General features: G+C 33.7%; 1 protein-coding gene across 3 annotated transcripts in view; it reads left to right on the forward strand.

The window, feature by feature from the left end:
* KIAA1524 (KIAA1524 ortholog) overlaps positions 1–23,307 on the forward strand; it is a 32,262-nt gene that overhangs the window by 803 nt on the left and 8,152 nt on the right. The window contains exons 2-17 of one of the 3 annotated variants that reach the window (XM_021070432.1): positions 2,941–3,088; positions 3,830–3,942; positions 5,329–5,423; positions 5,822–5,918; positions 6,809–6,931; positions 7,081–7,226; positions 7,589–7,664; positions 10,983–11,201; positions 12,236–12,395; positions 13,880–14,021; positions 15,093–15,192; positions 16,742–16,860; positions 19,171–19,366; positions 19,843–19,917; positions 20,012–20,122; positions 22,982–23,178. In XM_021070432.1, coding sequence (XP_020926091.1) covers positions 2,941–3,088; positions 3,830–3,942; positions 5,329–5,423; positions 5,822–5,918; positions 6,809–6,931; positions 7,081–7,226; positions 7,589–7,664; positions 10,983–11,201; positions 12,236–12,395; positions 13,880–14,021; positions 15,093–15,192; positions 16,742–16,860; positions 19,171–19,366; positions 19,843–19,917; positions 20,012–20,122; positions 22,982–23,178 — 2,117 coding nt within the window. Of the gene's footprint in view, positions 1–2,940; positions 3,089–3,829; positions 3,943–5,328; positions 5,424–5,821; positions 5,919–6,808; positions 6,932–7,080; positions 7,227–7,588; positions 7,665–10,982; positions 11,202–12,235; positions 12,396–13,879; positions 14,022–15,092; positions 15,193–16,741; positions 16,861–19,170; positions 19,367–19,842; positions 19,918–20,011; positions 20,123–22,981; positions 23,179–23,307 lie in introns of those variants that run through there. The other 2 variants (XM_021070433.1, XM_021070434.1) reach the window with 2 other exon arrangements.

Consider the following 23,307-nt stretch of genomic DNA (forward strand, 5'->3'; position numbering starts at 1 on the left):
ATTTCCCAGTGATTTGCTTCTTGAGTGTACTTATTTTGTGTTAAAAGTTATACTCACAGTTTTTTGTGATCCTGTTTGTTTTTTAGGCTGTTAAACTCCTGCTATGCATTCATGGAATTCCAACTAATATTGACCTCAGTTTCATAAAAGACAATAATTAAGCTCAATCAAAGCTTACTTTAATTCTCTAACAGAATTATGTTAACATAGAATTGAACAAATAGAACATATTTTAAAATTAACGCTGTGATAAAAGGCTAAATAACCAAAGATTTAGGAAGATACCCTGGAGGAAGGCGATTGTAAATGGCACAGCAACATCAGCCTTGTGATAATTGGATGCACTGTTTTGTGGAGCTTCACTGGTATTCCTTTTCACTTCAGGTGCCAATCTCCTAAGAACATTCGTTTTCTTTTTTCATGTCTTATCTCCACAAATCCCTACAGTCTTAACAATGAAGGGGTTAGCTGTTAAATCCTAAGACTTTGCTTTTCAGTTAGGATAGGACAGTGTGCTAGTGGACCTCAGAAGCCTCAAAAATAAGCAGAGCTGATGGTTTTAGAATTAGGAATTGTTTTTAGATTCTAATCTGAAAAGTTAGCTCTCTTTGAGAATAAGCAGGTATGTTGTGAATCTGAAGGAAGAGTGTTATCATGAATTGAAAGAGACCTCAAATTTGAGACTTAGAGATTGGCTTCTTGGTACTGTGTTCTCAAAATTTTCAAGAGGTTTACTAAAAACTCTTCTACCATTTAATTTAGAGATAACATGCATACATTGCTTAAAGTTCATTAATCTTAAATGAGGAGCTTGATATTGTGAGTTTTTTTAAACTTGTGTACATGCAAGTAGCTATGACTTATGAAATCTATGAAATTTACTCATGTTGTCCTGGTGTCTGTACTTCATTCTTTTTTATTGCTGTTTAGAATTCCATTGTACAAATGTACCACAGTTTATATATATTCTCCTGTTGACGAACATTTGGCTTGTTTGCAGTTCCAAGTGGAATTATGAGTAAATCTATTATAAACATTTTTATACTTTTTATGGATGTATATATTCATTTCTCTTAGATACCTCATAGTAGAATTTGTTAGGTCTTAGAGTAAGTTTTAGTTGAAACTATCAAACAGCTTTCTACAAGTTTTACTTATGTACTCTCCCACCAGAAATATATGAAATTTAGTGTCACTTATCCACACACTCCTTGGTGTTCTCAGATTTTAAAATTTTAACTATTTTGTTCAACAGTATTCACAGTGAATATCTTTGTGCAGACCTCATGAGAGCAGTATCTGAGAATACAAAGATGGTTATCATGTGAACGATTATTCACCCTGCTATACTGCTGCACTTCTATATTTTTTTCTTTTTGCAGAGCCTGAACTTTGAAAATTTTTTTATGATAGGCAGAGCTGAGCTGGTTTCATACTTAGTTTCTTAGCACTAATCTTATGTAATGATTATAAGCATGGATTCAGGAATAGTGAGTCCCAGTTATACCGCAGTTCTGCATGCCTCAGTTGACTCATCTCTAAAACAATGGTTTATTTTGAAGATGAAAGGAATTAAGATGCATAATGTACCTAGAACAATGACTAGATGAGAGTAAGTGCCAAAGTATTAGTTATTACTGAAATAATCCCTATTTGCAAATGTTCAATGCCTATGAATAAAGGGGACAATGTGTAATTTTTTTTATTTTATCTTGTAATGAATAAATACTGTATCTTAGAATGCTTACATTGTTGAAATACAGGTCCAGACCTAAGGAGAATTGTATTTAAAGCAGAAGATGTCTTAATCTTTTAGAGGGCTAGCTGTGTAAGCAGGCAAAAAAATACAAGTTCAGAAGTTTCCTTACCCCAAAATATTTACTATCGGTATCTAATGTCATCTTTGGGCCTGTTTTTTCAGTCTGATAGACTTTTACTTTAACGTTAAAACATGTACTTTGTGGGAACAAGCATTCTAAAGATCTCTTATCAGTAAAGCATTAGAAGCAAAACTGACATCTGGGTGAGGGAATAAAAGAGGGATACAGAAAGGAAAAATAAAGGGATGCTAAAAACAGTCTAGTTACAGTCTTTTTTAAAAAGTCTTTCAAAAATAAAAGTGTCTAAGACGGATTTAATTTAATTCTAAAGTAACTTTTTTATCTTTATCAAAAAGGTGTGCTTAATAGTGACTAATACTCAACGTGTTTTGAAAATAAATAGTTGTCTGACAGCTATTCCCAGCCTTCAATCCCAGCATAACCTTTTCAGGAAGTGGTACAGATAGAGGGGTTATGCTTATAGGGTTATAAAAAGGAGTGAAAACGGAATAACAAATGATAAAATTTTTCAATGCCTGACCTGGCTAGTTAAATTTTTTTAACTTCCTTCTTTGTAATCTCTGACTTCTGGGCTCAGGTCCTACCTGGTAGAGAACAGAAGGAGTAATCATATAGTTAATCCTATAGCTAAGCCTTCGGATTTACCTGCTTTCCACTTTCTATTTGCCTCCCTCAGAGAAGGTAGGATGAATATATGGAATTCATTTATTCAATAAATATACTGGTAATAGAGTGTCTATTTGTAGTCTATGTCTTCATGAAGTGATTAGTGTAGTGGGGAGGATAAATATTGCTAGGTTGGCAAAAGCTTGCTCACTTATGAAATAAAAATATAATATAATAGATGATAGTATAGTGGGCAAACCTAACCTAGTTGGTAAAAGAGGATTAAAGAAAGCTTTCTGGAGGAAACAAAACAGACTGGAATGACTACAATAGTGAGTGAAGGAATAGGTACTCTTTCATGCAGAGGAAACAGCACACATGAGTTTTCTAAATCAGGGAAGTGTGGCAGTAGCACTCTGGAAGAACTGGGTTTTCATTTGGAGAAGAAATGAAAATTGCCAATTCTTAACACATTTTAATGATGGTTTTCTAGGTAATTTCCGGACAGAAACTCACCCGATTATTTACATCAAATCAGATACTACCAAGTGAGTGCTTGAGTTGCCTTGTAGAACTACTTGAAGACCCAAACATAAGTGTGCCTCTGATCTTAAGTATCGTCAGTTTACTGTCTCAACTAGGTAATGTATTTTGTTTCTTTTTCATAGAATTTCTTTGTTACAAGACCTTTCAGAAATATTTTTTTATCGTGGATCTCTTGAAGAGGGGGTATTATATACATCCTTTCTTAAAATTATTGGAGCAAAGACTCTAAAGCATATCAAAGGTTTAGTGGTCTATAGAAATGAAATGTACCTTGGGGAATGAGGGCCTACTTTTGAATTTTAAAAAAAGGTGCACATGATGCCAGTATGAACTACAGCACTCTGGAAAGTCATAGCTGGTGATCAAAACATCATTCTTTCTTGTTAGACTACACTGAACTTAGAGCTAAGGCTAAAAGTGCAAGTGTCACTATTTCTGTTTATCTCTACCTAATCATTAGTTTTTAAGTTTTCATTCAGTGATTACCTTTTTTCTTGAATTGTGTTTGGGGTAGAGGGAAGATATTTCTGTGTGTGTTAATTATAAAATTAACACGTACTTATTTTAAAAAGCTCCAGTAATCCAGAAGTAGGAACACAGAGCAGCATGTCCAGTAAGTGGTGAAAATGTTCTTTATCTTTGTTGTCCAGTATAGTAACCATTATGATTAAACTTCTAATTTGGAAGGTATTTGCAAATGAAATAGCCGTATCATATTTAGTATTTTTATATAATGGTAAATTTAATATGAAATAAATTTTAAATTACTTAACTTTCATCCATGAAGACCATATATAAAAATGATTTATTTCGTATCATTTTACTTTAACTTACAGCTGTAGACAATGAAACCAGAGACTGTCTTCAGAATACATACAACCTGAATAGTGTGCTGGCAGGAGTGGTTTGTCGGAGCAGTACTTGCCACAGTGATTCGGTATTTTTGCAGGTATACCCACCTACATGGTACTTTCCACTTAATACTTGTTCTCTCTTCCTGATTTTCAGATCAAAACTGATACTATTATATAGTCCTGACTTTTAGTGTGCCATATGCTGTAATAATAGCTGCATTATTAGGCATAGTTCTCACCATTCATAAATTTAAAAGCTGGCTGGTTACATATATACTACTATTTAAGAGTTTCTAAAGAAGGGAACTTTATCTACATCTAGCACTACTACTGAAGAAAAACCAATCTACATTATAACTGTCTTGACAGACTTATAAACACAGATGTCAGCATTTTAAGGTTTAAGCTCTTCATATTAAAATTGTAATTTGAGTTGACATCTAGTCTCAATCTGTTGGGGAAACATTATAAAAAAATTGAAGCTAGAAATTTGGTATTCTTTTGCATAGACTCAAAACTCTTTTACCCATAATGTTTCTTTGAACCTAAAATGCCATCAGTTGTAAGAAAGAAAAACATTGGAAATTAAACTCACGGGCAATTTTAAAGATGGTAAAATATAAAAAATATATAAAAATTGATGGAATGTCTGTTTAATTTGTGTATCAGTTTAACATGATTAAATAAGCCATGTTGATGACAAGATGCTCTGTTTGAGATAGAATGAGGAGTTCTCTTCATGGCTCAGCAGTTAATGAACCCAACCAGGATACATGTAGATGTGGGTTCCATCCCTGGCTTTGCTCAGTGGGTTGAAGATCCAGCGTTGCCATGGGCTGTGGTGTGGGCTGCAGACACAGGTCAGATCCCACGTCATTGTGGCTGTGGTGTAGGCCAGCAGCTGCAGCTCTGATTAGACCCCTAGCCTGGAAACTTCCATATGCCGTGGGTGTGTCCTTTAAAAAAAAAAAATTAGAGATAGAGTGAATAGAAATGTGTGAATCAGGAGATGAAACTCTCAAGTCTTATTACTTGTATGCATTTTTTAAAAAAGAAGTAGCTAGAATCTTTTTAAGAACTGGAGAAGTTGTCTTTTTGAGAATTGCCATTCCAACAGGTCTGAGGTGGCATCTACTTTTCGCTGTGGCGTTTTGTGACCTGTTTTAGGGTCACACCCATGGCATTTGGAAGTACCCAGGCTAGGTGTAAAATCAGAGCTACAGCTGCCAGCCTGCACCACAGCCATAGCAATGCCGGATCCTTAGCCCACTGAGTGAGGCCACGGATCAAAACCGCTTCCTCATGGATCCTAGTTGGGTTCATTAACCACTGAGCCACAAAGGGAACTTCCAGGAAAAGTTCTTGCTTTAAACTCTTCCTCCTAAAATGGTCACTTGCTTGGAATATCCACAGAAGTTCATTCTTGTGAGCACACAAATGTTTTTATATGTTTATATTCATTGCTATTTTCTTATTCTCAGTGCCTTCAGCTTCTGCAGAGGCTAACATATAATGTCAAAATTTTCCATTCTGGTGCAAATATAGATGAATTAATTACATTCCTGATTGATCATATGTGAGTATGCAGCCAAAGATGTAAGCAAATAATCAACTGGTTTATTTTTCTAACTAAACCTGTATAATAGTTCAGTTTTTCTTAAATAATTATTTCCAACTTTTTAAACTGACTGAGACTTAATCTTCTTTCCAAAAGAATATACTGATGAGATAGCACATGGTTACTCTGACAGTTATTTCTGTATTTCAACACTGCAATTAAGTGGGATCATCTAGTTTCAAAATGTGAAATAAATGATCAATACTATTCAAATCTTGAGTCTTCACTTGTTAATCAGATGTTTCTTTTCGCATACAAAAAAGAAGGAATTTAAATGTGTAAATTCCTATATAATTTTGAGTAATTTAGAAGGAATTTAATGTTTTTATCTTTTATTATTTTCCTTAAAATGACAGTCAGTCTTCTGAAGATGAGTTGACAATGCCTTGTCTAGGATTATTGGCAAATCTTTGTCGCCACAATCTTTCTGTTCAAACGCACATAAAGACTTTGGTAAGAAGTTTGTAAAATGTTTCTTTCTTGTTTGTGGTTGGTTCTATGCTTAAACAATTTTTATTCACCTTTTTCCTTTTTAAAAAGTTTAACAGGAATTGTCATGTGTTATCCAGCTAACCAAAGTTAACAAAGAACCAGATTGACATATAAATAACTTGAAGTATTCCAGCCTTCATATATGTTTAATTGAGTTAATGCAATTACGGAATACTAAAAGTTTTTCTCCTTTGTAGCATCCCATTATTTGTCATATTGAATAATATAAGAAATACTAAATTATAGAAGGGAGATAGCACTGGCAGTCTCGTTTTTCTCAGTCTCATATTTCCACAAAATCAATTGCAGCTCTCCCAGAAAGAGTCATAAGTGCCTAGCATTACTACCAGTACTTATAAGTAAAGGCACCCAAATGAGGTTAACTGAACCACTGTGAGAAATATGTTAAATCTAGAAAGTTCACTGGTTCTTTAAAATGCTTTGTGAACAGTTCCCTTGCTGGGCAATATTCAGTACCACTTGTTTAGTTTCAAATTAATATCTCATTGTCCATGTGCTGGATTTCTCTGACCTGGTCTTATTTTGTGGGTAGAGGTTATTTTGAGCCATCGAACTGTTTGAGAAAGGTAAACATTTGCTCATAAACCCATGACTAACTGTTCTCCACTAATATTGTACTACTATTATACTATGTATTTATACTTTATGTACTATATACTACTATGAGCAATATATGAAAGTACCATCTCACTCATTTCTTGAATTTTCTCTTAAGTTGGTAGTAATGTTTATTAAGTTTACCTACTCTGTGTGAGATATACTTTCTAAAACAAACTGTAACACTCATAATTTTTTATTCTAATTTTTCTTTTAATTTTTTTCTTTCTCAGAATAATGTGAAATCTTTTTATCGAACTCTTATAAGCTTCTTGGCCCATAGTAGTTTAACTGTGGTTGTGTTTGCACTTTCAATATTATCCAGTTTGACATTAAATGAAGAGGTTGGGGAAAAGGTAAATATGATTTTTTGTAATTTATGAAAATAATCCTGAAGTTTATATGCTCTAATACTTTAAAAGTCATTGAGGCTCTTTGTTGAGTTTTAGGTTGATGTCAACTTAAATTTTTTTGTATAATATACTTTACCTGATTTGTTTTTAAGCTGTTTCATGCTCGAAACATTCATCAGACTTTTCAACTAATATTTAATATTCTCATAAATGGTGATGGCACGCTAACTAGAAAGTATTCAGTTGATCTACTGATGGATCTTCTTAAGAATCCTAAAATTGCTGATTATCTTACCAGGTATGGCTCTGAGACAGATTTTAGTAATTTTTTATAAACCAAGATTTATCTGTTAGTAAATAAAACTGCTTTTTTAGATTTTGTAAAGTGGAACTTTACTGATTCACAATAGACTAAAATTGAAATGTTTTGATGTGCTTTATTCCCATTCTTTTTGCTCTTCTGACTTGAAATATAAAAGCGTAACAAGGGTATGTGTGTATATTTCCTTCTTTGTCTTAGGTAAATGAGGCTGTGTCATTCTCCAAGGTACACATATGCTGATTAATCTATTTCAAAACCAGTTTTATATATAAATGGTATAATTTATCTTAAACGTAAATCCTTTTTAATGTATCAGTTTCATTTTGTTTTAAACCTAGGTATGAGCACTTTTCTTCGTGTCTTAATCAAGTATTAGGTCTTCTTAATGGAAAGGATGCTGATTCTTCTTCAAAGGTATATAAAAACATGACTTTTTTTTTTTTAGAATTTGACATTGTTTGTTTCATTATCTCATTTTTCCCCTTAACAAAGTATTTGATTTGATTTATTTTATTTATTTATTTATTTATTTATTTTTTCTTTTCGGGGCTGCACCCGTGGCATATGGAGGTTCCCAGACTAGGGGTCTAATTGGAGTTATAGCTGCCGGCCTACACCACAGCCACAGCAATGCCAGATCCAAGCCGCATCTGCAACCTACACCACAGCTCATGGCAATACTTGATCCTTAACCCACTGAGCGAGGCCAGGGATCGAACCCACAACCTCAAGGTTCCTCGTCGGATTCGTTTCTGCTGAGCCATGATGGGGACTCCGTGACTTTCTTTTAAAGTTTTAAAAAACTATAATGTGTAGAAAAATCTAAGTGCAAAGGTCTCTGAACCTTTACAAACTGAACACAGCCGTATAACCAGTATCTAGAGCAAGAGACAGAATGTTACCAGTATTTTGGAACCTTCCTCGAATCTTCTTAAACTGGCATAATCCCTTTGGAAAACTGTTTCACAGTGCCTGTTGAACACATGTATACCCTATGACAGAGCATGTCTATAAGCTCAACAAAGGACATATAGAAAATGTTAAACAAATACAACATGAAATTTTTAACTGGTACCACTTACTGATTTTTTAAAAATGTAAATGCTCAGGGGATAAATCCAATAAAACATTTACAAGGTCTCTACTCTGACATTATAAAACATTGAGAGAGAAAACTTAAAACAATAAAGATATATATACCAAGTTCATAGATTGGAAGAGTTTATCACATTGAGGTCAATCAAAATTATATTAGCCTTTAGTTTTTTTGTTTTTGTTTTGTTTTTGGTATATGTGGAAACGGGGAAGCTGATTATAAACTTCACATGGATAAGCAAGGGTCCAAAAATAACCATGATTATCCTGAAAAAAATGAACAAAGTTGAAGGATTTATAATACCAGACATCAAAACTTAATATATAAGCTCCAGTAAATAAAATAGTGTTATATTGTCATAGGATAGACAGCTAGCCAATGCAGCAGAGCACAGTCCAAAACAAACCCACAGAATATAAGTCTCCTGATTGACAATAGTACAGTCTTAAAAATACAGTCATTGAAATAAGTGACATGGATCAATTGAATATCCATATGGGAAAAAGCTGAATTTTGACCCCACCTCTTAACAAATGTGAATATCAGTTCCATAAAGATTGTACCTCCAAATGTGGAAATCATGAACGTTTAGAAGAAACACCTAGCAGAATATCTTCACAGCCTTGAGATAAACATTTTCTTAAACAAAAAAAAAAAGCAATTATTTAGGGAAAAAAATTGGTAAGTTGGGCTCCATTAAAATTTCAAGCTTCTGCTTATGAGAAGACCACTAGAAGAGAGTGAAGAGATAACTCACAGAGTGGTAAAAGATTTATACATATATTAAACAAAAGACTCTTATCTAAAACATATCATTTAAAAACGTGTACATACAGGACTTCCCACTGTGGCTCAGTGGTTAACGAACCCAGCTAGTATCCATGACTACCCAGGTTGGATCCCTAGCCTTGCTTATTGTATTAATGATCTGGCGTTGCTGTGAGCTGTGGTGTATGTCACAGACGCAGCTCTGATTCCACCCCTAGCCTGGGAACTTCCATATGCTGAGGGTGTGGCCCTAAAAAGACAATAAAAATAAATACATAATGTGTGCATATAAATCGGAAAAAAAAAACAACCCAACAGATAACCTAAGCAAAAGACAAAAAACTTGATCAATAAATATGAAATGGTTTCTCAACTTTATTAATCATCAGAGAAACGCAAATTTAAATAGTAATGCAATACCAATACATACCCAACAGATTCTTAAAAATATGGGTAATATTAATATAGATGAGAATGTAAAAAATGTAAGAGTGTTGCGGTACTCATAGGCTGAAAACGTACAACCACTTGTGAAAACTGGTATTATCTACTAACATAGACATGCATAAACTGTGACCCAGCACTTCTACTCTTAAATATTTGTCCCAAAGAGTTGATTACGTGTTCATCAAAGCATAGCAGTACTGTTACTGATAGCCAAGAATTTTAAACAACCTAAATGCCATCAGTAATGAAGCAGGTTTAAAAACAAAACAGTGGAAGAGGTGAATAAACTGTGGTGTATTTATACATTGGAATACTACACAGCAGTGAGAATGTGTGAAGTGCAGCTTCCTGTGAAAAAATAAGTGCATCTTACTAACATAATGCTAAACTAAGTATACAGGTATATTCACTTTGGGAAAATCATCTAGCTTTGCAGTAGCGATGGATATGATACTTCCCTGTATTTTATACTTCAAAGAGAAAGTGTGAATTAAAAAGTGTTGGCTTGTATATGCAGAATATACCTCTGGTAAGATAAATAAGAAATAGGTTTGCTGCCTCCAGAGATTGTAACTAGAGGTCAGGCTAGTACCTTTGACTTTGGAACCAAGGGAATGTGTTATCTATTCAAAAACAAGTACTATAAGTTATGTTTTAAAGAGAGTAAGTCAAAGAGTTTGTCATCTGCTATATAGTAAATGCTAATGGGCTGAATTCTGTTGAAATCAGATACTCTCAGGTTGATTAAAACACAAATCCCAGTTGTATGTCATTTATAAGAAACAGATGAAGAAAGGTAGAAAATGAGTAGCCTAGAGAGATACCAGTAGCTGTTTTTAAGTGGTAAGTTGGTAGTGTATGAAATAAGGTAGATTTTAACTTAGTAGTTAATGAAGAACTTGATGCTATGTAATGGAGTAAGGCTCAGTTATGAAGTAAAGAAGAGATGGGGTAGAGTAGGGACGCAGTCTAAAGGACATAATGCCAACATTGTGCAAACATAATATAAAAACCATCCTTAAGTTTTTGAAGCTTTGAGATGCCATTTTTAAATATTATCCTAAAGTATGCTTTATAACAGTTTTTAAATCAGCATGATAGCAAGTATTCTTAATTACTAATTTTTTTAATATTTTTAAATCAAGTTTGTGCTGAAAAGAATTAAGTATTATGGAAGGTATATAACATTAGTTGAAGTTGCCCTTTCTTTGGCTTTCACATTTGTCATTAACAAATTTCTTTGTAACCTTCTGGAAAAACACATTTTGAAAAATAATACTCAAAAATTAGAGGCAACTTTAAATATTTATTTTAGAGTATTTTATTTAAAAATGTATACCATTTCCAACTTTATTTTTTGGTTGCTTTGTACATTAAAGTCTGATGAAATCGACATTTAATAAAGACTTTATATTGCACAGGTTTTAGAATTACTTCTTGCCTTCTGTTCAGTGACTCAGCTGCGCCATGTGCTCACACAGATGATATTTGAACAGTCTCCATCTGGCAACACCATTTTGGGAAGTCGTTCTAAGTGCTTAGAACCTACTGTAGTTCTACTTCGTTGGTCAAGTCAACCTTTGGATGGATCAGAAGACTGTTCTATTTTAGCACTGGAGTTGTTCAAGGAAATATTTGAGGTACTGGAGTAATTAACAAAATTGACTTTTGCACTTTTATGATTCTCAGTGAACAGTTTGTTTTCCAGTATGTTCATAATATACTTCCAATTATTCATATAGTTTAGGAAAATTTCTGAATTATTAGACTCCCTACCATTAAGCTACTGAATTTCTTTCTTTTTTTCTTTTTTTTTTTGCAAAGTCACAAATATTAGCAAATGTTCTTTTTGTTTATTTTATTTTCTTTCACTAAATAGTTTATGTATACTCCTTTTAGTATAGTTAGTAAGGGTATTAACTAAGATTTATATGGTTTCTTGGTGTTTGTACTTCCTACAGTAGCACATTCTGTCTCTCCATCTCAGTAGATACTATCTACTGTCTTCCATCCAATTGAAAATCTGAGTATAGTAGGCCCTGGCTCTCTGCGTCTAAAAAGCCCTTTGAGATTCTTGATAGGAATTGTGGTTGTAAAGAATTAAGACCAGTGTCTGTTTTTTAATTACTATAATTACATCTAGCAAATTTAGGATATTTGTTTTCAATATATACTTTTAATTGAGAATAATTTTTAAATCACAGATATAGTCCATTTTAAAAAGTCTTAGTTGCATTTAATTAACCCAAAACCTCACTGTTCCATTTGAGAAAAAAAAAACCATTATAGCCCTTTAGACTAGATAAAGGAGTTGATTTTAAATAGGAGACACAGGTCAATGAACTTTTGAAGTAATTACAGTTGACCCTCCAACAGCATGGGTTTGAATAGCTTGAGTCCACTTATACGTGGAATTTTTTCAATAGTAAATACTACAGTACGTCACAATCCACACAGTTGGTTGATTTCGTGGATGCACAGTTATAGACACAGAGAGCCAGGGCCTACTATACTCAGATTTTTCAATTGGATGGAAGGTCAGTGCCCCAACCCTCACATCATTCAAGGGTCACTTGTGTAAGAAATTTAAAAAGTGTTGCAGCTTAAGGGTGACTATGCCTTCTGTATTCCATCTCTTTTTATTTTTAATCACTGGTGGTGATTAACTCTGCAGGATATCATAGATACTGCTAACTGTTCCTCAGCCGACCGTTTTGTGACCCTTCTGCTGCCTACAATCCTCGATCAGCTTCAATTCACAGAACAGAATCTAGATGAGTCTTTAATAAGAAAAAAATGTGAAAGGATGGTCAAGGCCATTGAAGTTTTGTTAAATATCCTTCAGTTTTAAACATGGAAATTAAATAACTGCTTATTTTTTTCTAGCATTGTATTTACTGCATTTTGTCTGTATAATTTTGTTACTAATGTGTGACTCTATTCAGAATTATTGAACTGAAGTTTAAACTATTCTCTATCAAGTCTCCTAAAAACTTATCTAGGCTTTTTTCCTCCTTGTTTTTCTGTGTAAAACTTTCAACCTAAAGAACATTTTCAGAAATGCTTTTTAAACTTTATTGGTACATATTTATCATAATTTGAGATTAGGAGACAAAATCTAAAATACGTGTACTGTTACTCTTTTGATGTTAATTGCTACCCCTGGGTAACTTGTGCCATTCTTTGATGGAGTGTATCGGGGAAGAAAGAAATACTGATAGTTATTATTTTAGCTTAGTTTTTGTGTTTTAAAAATTAATATCTCTATAAATGTTTCAATGAAGATGACATCACACTTCATAGGTACCTTGTATCTCAGAGCAATAAGAATTTGCTCAGCTTTGTCCTGCCTTAGAGCAAACTCCATCTCTTTAATCTCCTCTCTCAGTTGCTGCTCCTTAATTTTCATCTTTCTTAATGACAGTGATTCTCAGTCCTGGCTATGTCTTAGGATCATCTGGAGAATATTTAAAAAATATTTACACCTGAACCTTACTTCCAAGATTCTAATTTAATTGAAGTAATGTGTAACACTGGGTGGAGGAGTGTTTGTGATTGATTGCTTAAATTATCCAGGTGATTCTAACATGCAGCCAGAGTGGAAAACCACTGCTATAGAGACACAGGATTACTTAACTTGACCTTAGAGATATCTATGAAATATTTGGGCCTTCTCTCATTGAATGGTACCAAACTTGACCTTTTTTTAATGCTAGATATTTAAAATAACTTACAATATAGGAAGAGAAATTGAGAAAAAACAAATGAGAAAATATCTTATTTCAACAAATATTAATGGAACCATCTTGATACCTGCTAACAAAAAACTAACATCCACAAGTTCCTGCTGTGGCAGGAATCTGCAGCCTCTTAGCAGCTCTGGGTTGAAGGTTCAGTCCCTAGCCCAGCACAGTGGGTTAGGGAATCTGGTGTTGCCGAAGCTGTGGCTCAGATCTGATCCCTGGCCTGGGAACTCTGTATACTGTGAGGTGGCCAAAAAAAAAAAAAAAAAAAAAAAAAAAAAAAAGAGAGAGAGAGAGAGAAAAGAAAAAACTAACATCCAGTAGAAAAACAAATCCTTTCTCTATTTTGCCTTTGAGTCCAAAACTTCTGGTGTCAGTCTTACCTCTTGCCACTTATCAGTTACTTAAATGCTGTGAGCTCTAGTTTCCTAATCTGTCATTGAGCCAGTGTAACAATAATTACACCAGATTGCAATGACAAGATAGTTTGTATGAAATTATCCTAAATACTGTCAAGTGCTATACAAATAGAAGGAGCTTTTTGAGAATTTTTTGTGTTCCTTAACAAAATTTACCTCTGTGTGGAGATGATACTCTAAAAATGCATATTGCAAAAATTCTGACTACTATCAAATGTACCACTCTGATAGAACAACAGTTTACATATGGCAAGATTGATCTGGGGTTTGGAACAAAGGTAGCAGATTCTGAGTTGTGGTGAGTATGTAAATTCCAAATGGCAAAATGGTGAGGTCAAACTTAATAAAAATTAAGATATAGTGATACTCATTCATTTTGGAGAATCATCCTCAGGTCTGTCCTATTGCCTCAAGGTGTAGCAGAAAATTAACAATGTTTTTATACTGAACTTTTTAAAAATTCGTTTAATTCATAGATTACATACTTCTGAACAGAGAGCTTAATATCTGTGGTTTGTTTTTCATTGTTTAGGTTTGTTCATCTTGTTTTAATTTATTGTGATTATCTAAGAATCTTGTATACTCAAACATTTTTTCTAGAGTTCCTTTTTTGACATTACCTCAGTAATTATGTTTATATTCATTTAATTTTATATTTTGAATTGAAAAAGCATGAAAAAACAGAGGGATCATTTTTATTTAAAAAAAAAAAAAACCAGTCTCTGCTGAAGGTTTCTTAATGACAAAGACAAACTCTTGTTCTTTAGTATGTCAAAGCTTATGGTTAAATGTAGATTTTCGCTAATAGTAATGAGCCTCTTTTACTCCCTATGAATTAAGTTCGTCTAACAAATTTTTGTTGAGGACCTACTAAATGCTAAACACTGTGATTTATTCTGGTTTCCATAAATGTAATTGTCAATAATTTTACTCCTCAAGAACAAAAAATTATTTCTTTTTACTTTTCTGTTCTCCTATTCAGTTACAAGCCTGAGAAAAACAGCTTCAGAAATATTAGACATTCTATATTGCCTAAAGTTCCCCTCTATTTTGATATTTTAGTAACAAAGCTAAGTGGGTCATGTTGCCAAAGCCGCTAATAATTTTAAGCAGAAAGTTGAAGTGTATTGGCATTTGAGATTCAAAAAAGAAACATTCTCTGAACTTACACTATTAGTGCCAGTTCTCTTTGGATCTTGGGTTTTAAGGATGTTGGTCTCTGATATTTTTACTTCTCAAAAGAAACAGTACTTTATCTTCTTGAGACTTAAGAACAAAGATGTTGGGTTTTTGTTTTCTTTAGATTTATGGACAAAAATCTCTAAGCAATTTTTCAGTTATCTAAGTTAAATATAACTTATTTTTAAAGCAAACTTGCTGCTGATGTAATTTTGAAAACCCTTAATTTGATGAACAAACTTAAACACTTGGTTCCTGGTATGGAAGTAAGCTTCTACAAAATCCTTCAGGTGAGTTTAAACTCTTCAGATATTGAAGTTGATTCCTATATAAATGTTTCTGAAAATATTCCTATATAAATGCTTCTGTTTTAATATTTTTAACCTTTAGAAAGTTAATGTTTTTCTTAAACTGGCCATTGGAAGAAAGTTTAAAAATTGTTTGATTGTCTTAGATAACTATAATATTCTCACTACACAGTTATTTACATAGTTTCACAGGGATTGAACACAAGCGCTCCAGGATGTCCAAGATAGTCGTGCTTCGACAACCCCATCCTTTCTTGTGACGTATTTCTGGTTTCCTCATTTGTTTCTGTTGGCATTGTGGTACAGGGGAGTAGTATTTGTTGTGGGGTTTTTGTTTTTAATTGGGCCTGAAGAGTTAGGATGTTAAGATGGGAGGGGAACATCTGGAAGAAAAGGACTTGACTGCGAATGATAATAAAATTAGAGAGGTGTGCAGAAAATAGCTAACCTTACAGTGGCTATGGTAGTAGTAGCTGAGTAAGAGCTCTAGATAGATGTATAATATCTATTATAAGCCAAGTCACACAAAACTTGGCTTATAATAGATATTTAACAAACATGTGTGAATTAAGTTACTGTAATAGCACAGATGTCTCCAGTGTCTGTAGACAGGGTAGAAGCCAGAACTGGAAACTTGGCAGGGCTACTTGTATCCTTTGAGAGCACAGTGCTTAAGAGGTGGAGTTCTGATGTTGACTCCACCATTTCTTAATCAGTGCATAATTGAGCAAGTTATTTCACCTCTCTGAGCTCCAGTTTTCTTGACTACAAAGTAGATAATGATCTCCCTTCATGGGAGGCATTATGAAGGGTTACCATGAAGGTTTTGGAGATAAAAGCCATCTCTAATGGTTCTGTGGCATTAGATTATACTTGAGTATCTACAAGACACTTATCTTTGTAAAATGTTGATAATTTTAAAGGATTTATATTTTAATATTTTTCTGTTAACAACTTACTATAAAATTGAGTCAAACTGATATTATGTCAATAATTTTTTTTTTCAGAATAGATGATTTGGGCCTAAGTACTAATGTAAAATACTTACTGACATGAAGGAGTTATACTTTAAGTATAGTTGTTTCATTCACTACATTAAAATTTTTTATTGAATTAATTTGAATTTTACCTTTTTTTAACTTTAATTTGGAAATGACTAGCCATTTTTATAGCCCAATTTTCTTTTAAATGGTAGCTAGAAAAATAAAACAATAATTCAGAACATCAGTCAGTTGTGAATGCTGTTTAATCAAGTATTAAATATTAATTTAATCAAAAATATTTGACATGCATTTAGTAGGCACCAAAAGCATTCAAAAATCTTTGCCAGATTTTTTAAGCTAACATTAATATTGATTTTATAGATAATTGTAATGAAGTAAAGGCTAGTAAATATGTTCAAACATCAGGTAGAAAGACTTTAGAACTTGCCTAGAATTATGTAATGATTTAGATCTGTTTACTCACCTTACTCTAAAAGACCTAACATTATCCTTTCTGCTTTTTATTTTTTGGTTTCTGATTTGCTTAGGATCCTCGCCTGATTACTCCTTTGGCTTTTGCTTTAACATCAGATAATAGAGAACAAGTACAGTCTGGATTGGGAATATTATTGGAAGCTGCTCCACTGCCAGATTTTCCGGCCTTAGTGTGAGTTATAGTCAGTGGCAATGTATCTCTTGTGGTGCTGGAGTGTTTGCTGTGTTTCCCTAATAGTCTTCAGCAGAGAGAGATTGGAAAATCAGTGAATTGAAGACTTCATTGTAATAATAATTTTTCAAGTGAAAAAAAATTTCAATTTAAAAAGTTTGATTCCAACAACTCAAAAGACCACATGTAAAGTCTTTTAGGGAATAGCTAGATCCATCCAAGTGATTAAATATGTTATCCAGATGTTACACCTCTCTGTCTGAACACCTCTCTTATTGTTGTAGCTTCCAGACTAATCGTAATCCTGCCAGTTTAGTTTCTCCATAGAAAGTGCTTTTCTTTCCCAATTGTTTAAGTGATAAGTCTAGTGATAAGTCTAGCATCATTCCCATTGACCAGATCTGGGTCATTTGCCAAGGAAGGGATTCCTAAAGAAAATGTTCTTATTATCTGAAGGTGGAATAAATAATAGTCAAGCAGAATTGTCTGCTATACTCATTTTCAAACATTAAGAAAATATTTGCAGTTAGGTTTGAAAAAAATTCAGATTTGGAGCTCTCTGTAAACTGAAAGGTTGACAAAATGTCTAGTAGTGTTCCGCTCTAATTTTAATAAGATTAGGTGGTTTATATAAATGAAATTGCAAAGGTGGTTTGAATGAATTGAGACAGTTGGTAAGTCAGTAAGACATTTGTTCATGTCAGGTCAGCAAACTCTAGACAGCAGACAGGAGCTTGTTTTTGTAAATAAAATTTTATTGGAACAAAACCATACCCATTCATTTATTTTCTTTTTCTTTTTTTTGAAGGGAGTGTGAATGTGTTTTTTTAATGATTTTTATTTTCTCCATTATAGCTGGTTTACAGTGTTCTGGCAATTTCTACTGTACAGCAAAGTGACCCAGTCATACATATATATGTATTCTTTTTCTCACACTATCCCCATTTCATTTTGTCTGTATTGTGTATGTTTACATTCATGCTACAACATTAGGGCTGGTTAGTCGTAACAAAGACTATGGACCCTCAAGCCTAAAATACTTAACTGCCCTGTCCTTTAAGAAAAAGTTTGCCAATCTTTGCTACTTCTATTAACTGAGCAGACTCATTTAAGTAATCATAAATTAAGGGATGAAGAACTGTGGAAAACATGACCTAGAGACCATGAATTGCAATTCCCTTCATTTTATCATATTTTTTAACAAGCGAATGGACAAATAGTGTGTTTCTCAAAGCAAAATAGGAGTCTGTGAAGCTGTTTCATTTTGTGGTAGCTTGCTTGCATCTACTGTGGAAATCTGACATGAAGCAAAATCCCCAGGTGTCAGAGTGGAAAGCTTCAGCTTTGCTGAAGTGGGAGTCTTATCATGTGTCTCTCTGTCTTTGCCATCCCCTCCCCATCATAACTTGTGTTGTGTTATTTTCTCTTTGCACACTATCTCAGATATCCATTTATGTCTATTATGTCCATTTATGCCTCAGTTTATATTATCCTAGTTTAATAATGTGAATTTATATACTGGATGGGTGGGTAGGTAGGTGCATAGCTAGGTTTATTTTGGAGTTTGTTTTTTAAACATTTAACAAATGTTTAAATAACTGGTGAGTCCCAGCTATGTGCCAGGCTCTCTTCTAGGCATTTTGAATATTGCAGTAAATTAGACAGGCGGCCTTCTGTCATGAGATTTGCATTCTAGTTGAGAGACAGGTTTTTTAAAAAATAAGGTTTATAATGCACTTGTTACTAGGGTTGGAAGGCCCTGAGGAAGTGAATCTAAACTGAGACTTGATGATAAGGATTATGCTATGCAGATTTAGAGGGAAGAGTGTTCTAGGCAAATGAACAACTTGTACAAAGGCCCTGAGGCAGAAACAAGATGGTAAAAATGAAGGTCAGGTTGGTGAGACCATCCTGAGTGAGAAAAGAAAAGGGTGAAAGAAAAGGTCAGACCAAGTGATGTTGCCCATGGTAAGAAAGACACCAATAACTTTGTATTTAATTTTTTTATAAATAATCTACCCTCATAAACTAGTTCTAGTGCCTCCAAACCAGAGGTGGAATTGTCATTGTAAAGGGTTGTTAGTACAAAAGAGTTTCCTCTGGCAAATTTAGGATATTTCCCCAAATCCTGCTTCATCATAGATTCCAAGATTATTTCAGAAATATTTGAAGACTTATATTCCCAAAAAAGACCCATTCTAAATTATGGGTCCCATCATTAGTTAGTCCCTGTACTAACTCTGCCTTTTGCTCTATTTTTATATAATTATTTCTCTCTCTCTTTTTTTTTTGATTTTAATTCCAATTCAGACTTGGAGAAAGTATAGCAGCAAACAATGCCTATAGGCAACAGGAAACAGAACATATGCCCAGAAGAATGCCTTTGCAATCATTAAATCACAGTTTTCCAGCATCAGTAAAATGTTTAACTCCTCCAGTTTTGAAAGATAGAGTTCCTGGATTGAACATTGAGGAATTAATAGAGAAACTTCAGTCTGGAGTTGTGGTGAGTGATAGATAGCCATTATAAATGAGATTCTGCCTGGTACATACCAACTAAATATCAGCCCTTATTATAACATTTATTTAAATAAATTTAGATGCAGATTTGATCACTGAAACTTGATCTTTTAATATCAAAAGTAACAATATTCTGTAAAGTTTGAAAAGAGCAAAAAAATCTATCATAAAATTCCAACATTTTAACATAGCAATCCATCTTCCAAGCCTATGCTCCCACCACCATCGCATGGCCCCCAGCTTAAAAAATATACTTTCAAATTCCCACAGACATGTTAGATCTTACCCAAATCTTCTTGTGCAATAGCCAGGTTAGTGAGTGACCTACCTAATATGACATTCATTTTTTTTCTTTGTTACAAATTAAGTTTTAATGATTTAGTTACACAGTAGGCATTTATTTTTTGTTGTTGTTGAGTGTTAACTATTTCTGATTTTTTCCTGTATTGTGTTAAAACCCAGGTAAAGGATCAGATTAATGATGTGAGAATATCTGACATAATGGATGTGTATGAGATGAAATTATCCACATTAGCCGTGAGTTCATGCTTATTTTAATTATGTGTAACTGATGAAGCTTTAAGAGATGTTTTCTGGTAAATTAAACAATTAATGCTGTGTTTTCTTACAGTCCAAAGAAAGCAGACTTCAAGATCTCTTGGAAGCAAAAGCTCTAGCCCTTGCACAAGCTGATAGACTGATTGCTCAATATCGCTGTCAGAGAACTCAAGCTGAGACAGAGGTATATGCAGTATAAAAACATATCTGATTAGTAGAAAAATAAGTAAATAAAACATTTAAAATACTAGTTATATCTTTGGTACTCTGATTGAATTAGATTGTCCTTAGCATTTGACTCCGCTATGCCCTCTGTCTCAAAACTGTCTCCCCTTTAATTTTGGTTACATAATTTTCTTCTGATTTTTTTTTTCATACCCTAATGGATATTCTTCTCCTATATCATTCTTCTTTTCCTACTAATCTCTTAAATGTTGAGTTTTCCAGGATTATGTTCTAAGCTCTTTGACCTTATTTGGGTGATTGATGGTTTCATTCATTACTAGAATGTTAATGCCCTCAATTTTACATGCTGAGCCCAGATCCTTTTTCTTAAGCACTAAGTGCCTCCTGTTTAGCTCCATATAAATAAACAGGTACTTCAAACTCAGCAGAACCAATACTGAACTCATCATTCTCCATTTTTTTAAGCTTATTCTGTCTTATATATTCCCTCTACCATTCTTAGAGTTTTCCAAACAAACCTGGAAATCACACAGCTTACCTTCTGCAGTTAGTTAGTCACCAAGTTCAGTTGATTCTACCTTCTAAATATTACTTTTTTCTGCCTTGTCTCTATTTTTACCACAATTTGCTACTGGTCAGATCTTTTTCATTTTTCATATGAATCATGGTAGAGCCTTTGATTAGTCCTCCTATCTTTAGTCTAGTGCCTTCCTCTCAGCCACCCTCTCCATATAAAGGCATCTTTCTTCTGTTTTGGGGTCTACCCTCCCTCCTCCTTTAGTGCTCTGATAGATAGTATTGCTCCTGTGCTAAATATCCTTCAGTGCCTCACCCATTAGCTTAGAAGAGAATTTAAATTCCTTAGAACTTAACTGCACAAGGATTCTAACTACTTCTCTATCTGCATCTCCTTGTACTTCTTGCATTCTCTACAGTCAGACATATTAGACTGCTTTGCAGTTTCTGAAACTTGACATACTCGACATTTTCCTGTCCTTGCACTTGCTCTTTCATCTCTAGAGTACCTTTTCCTCCCTTTCTCTGCCTAACTTCTAACAATCCCTCAGATTTTAGTCTTAATACCTCCATTTTTGGTCTTATCTTTCCCACACTTTTGTCAATCCTGTGCAGCCTTCTTTATAAAACTTCTCATACTGTGTGAAAATTGTATAACCTCACTTCCATCCTTGATGTTGTTGGAGAGGAAGAATTTTCCTCTACCCTTCTAGGCATTTCTGACTGGTCTAATAATTAAATTGACAACGAGACAGATTAATGTGATAAAAACCAAATTTACATACACATAGGGACTCCTTAAGAATGTGAGGCCCAAAGGACAGTCAGGCGTTGGAGACTTGTATGCTATTCTGAGCTAAGGAGAAAGGAGTAGGGGTCTGGGACTTCAAAAGGAAGGAAGATAATTCACAGGGAGGTGGAAGAACAAATGTTTGGTAAACAAATTTGCTAGGCCATGTAGAAAGAATGGGGCACTAAATGGAATGTTAACAAATAGCCTTGCTAGGTTTCTCCCTACCTACCATCTAGTTCATATTATACTGTAGTTATCTCTGGTGTTAACTCCCTTCCTGAAACAGGTCCTCTATCTAAATTCTTGTGGGCAATTGGGGGAGGGTCAAAGGTTCTTCCTGCATCTTTTGGGCCTTGATTATTTTCAGTTCAAAATAATCTACATGCCAAAGTAGCACATTTTAGGGTAAAAAGTTTGGCTGCCTTCTAATGTCAGACTGTTTCCGTGTCATCAGGCCCTAGCACAGTACTTGACACATGGCAGCTGCTCAGAAAGTCTGCCATTGTGCTAAGTACGTATATGTACATTACATTATGAGTGAGTACTTACTGTGGTAATATGAAACTCCCAGAGATACAAATGGAATCTAGGCAACTTAGTATCATTTGTAATAAGTTATAATATAGCCATTTGACTTGTTAATGAGACATTACAGTTAGTGACAAAGTACTTTTTAAATCTTTTCAGAGTAAATGTATTCTAAAAAATATAAATAAATATAATAATTTCTCTTTTTTATTTTTAACATAGATTTATTTGTGTTGACTGATGGTAGGTTGCATTTATCATGAATTCCAATAAAATTAGGGATAGTAAAATAATTTTTTTTTCCTCTCTTCTCAAAGCATTCTTATATTCTTTGTCTGTTCAACCTGTTTTTTATTTTATTGGAGAATTTAATCTTTATCCATTTTACTAGAAAGGCTTCTTCTAAAAATAACACCAAACAATTAGATATTACTGTTTTACAGACTCATAAAAACAGGGGCTTAGATTTTTATGACATTTCAAAATTAGTATTTTTCAGCTGAAGAGAGGGTCAGGTCCACTTCTTGTTCTGTTATTTATCTAATTCTTTAATGTTTCGTATCACAAATACTTTCATATTAAATCCAGGTTGTGTTCCCTGATTGTGTTAGATTAATTTTTTTAAGTGTTTGCTTAAGCATCTGTGATGTAGTTAAGATCTTATTCCTAATTCTTAATTAAAATGGGAAAACTGATGTGTGTGAACTTTATGGTTTAGTATTGATGTCTGGTCAATACTATACCCTTCTAATTGAGTACCATATCTTGAACTACCTTCATTTCCATCAATCTGGTCATCCTAAGATTGTTTTTGTTAGAACAGCCTACTAAATAAAAAATATAACAGCATCAGATTTATTAGAAGTAATTCAGTAATAAGTATATATTATTGGTATAATAACTTTTTATAACCTGGTACATGCTGGCCTATTGGGTGTTTGGCAAATCTTTTTAAATTATTGAAATTTAGCATAATATGTAAATGATAGTGGGAAAGCCTCTTACTCCATTTTCTTTTAGGCACGGACACTTGCTGGTATGTTGAGAGAAGTTGAGAGAAAAAACGAAGAGCTTGGTGTGTTGCTGAAGTCACAGCAGGTTGAATCAGAAAGAGCCCAGAGTGATATTGAGCATCTGTTTCAACATAATAGGAAGTTAGAGTCTGTGGCTGAAGAACATGAAGTACTGACAAAATCCTACATGGAACTTCTTCAGAGGTAAATTAATAAAGTAAAAGTGTCTGTGTAAAGTTAGAACCTAGAATGAACATACAGAAGCATTACTTTTCTCTGTCCCTAAAATCCTTTTGTGAGCATGATTCATATATTCTGATAATACTCTGAGGT

The sequence above is a fragment of the Sus scrofa genome, chromosome 13 (genome assembly GCF_000003025.6).
Source record: "Sus scrofa isolate TJ Tabasco breed Duroc chromosome 13, Sscrofa11.1, whole genome shotgun sequence".
NCBI lineage: Eukaryota > Metazoa > Chordata > Mammalia > Artiodactyla > Suidae > Sus > Sus scrofa.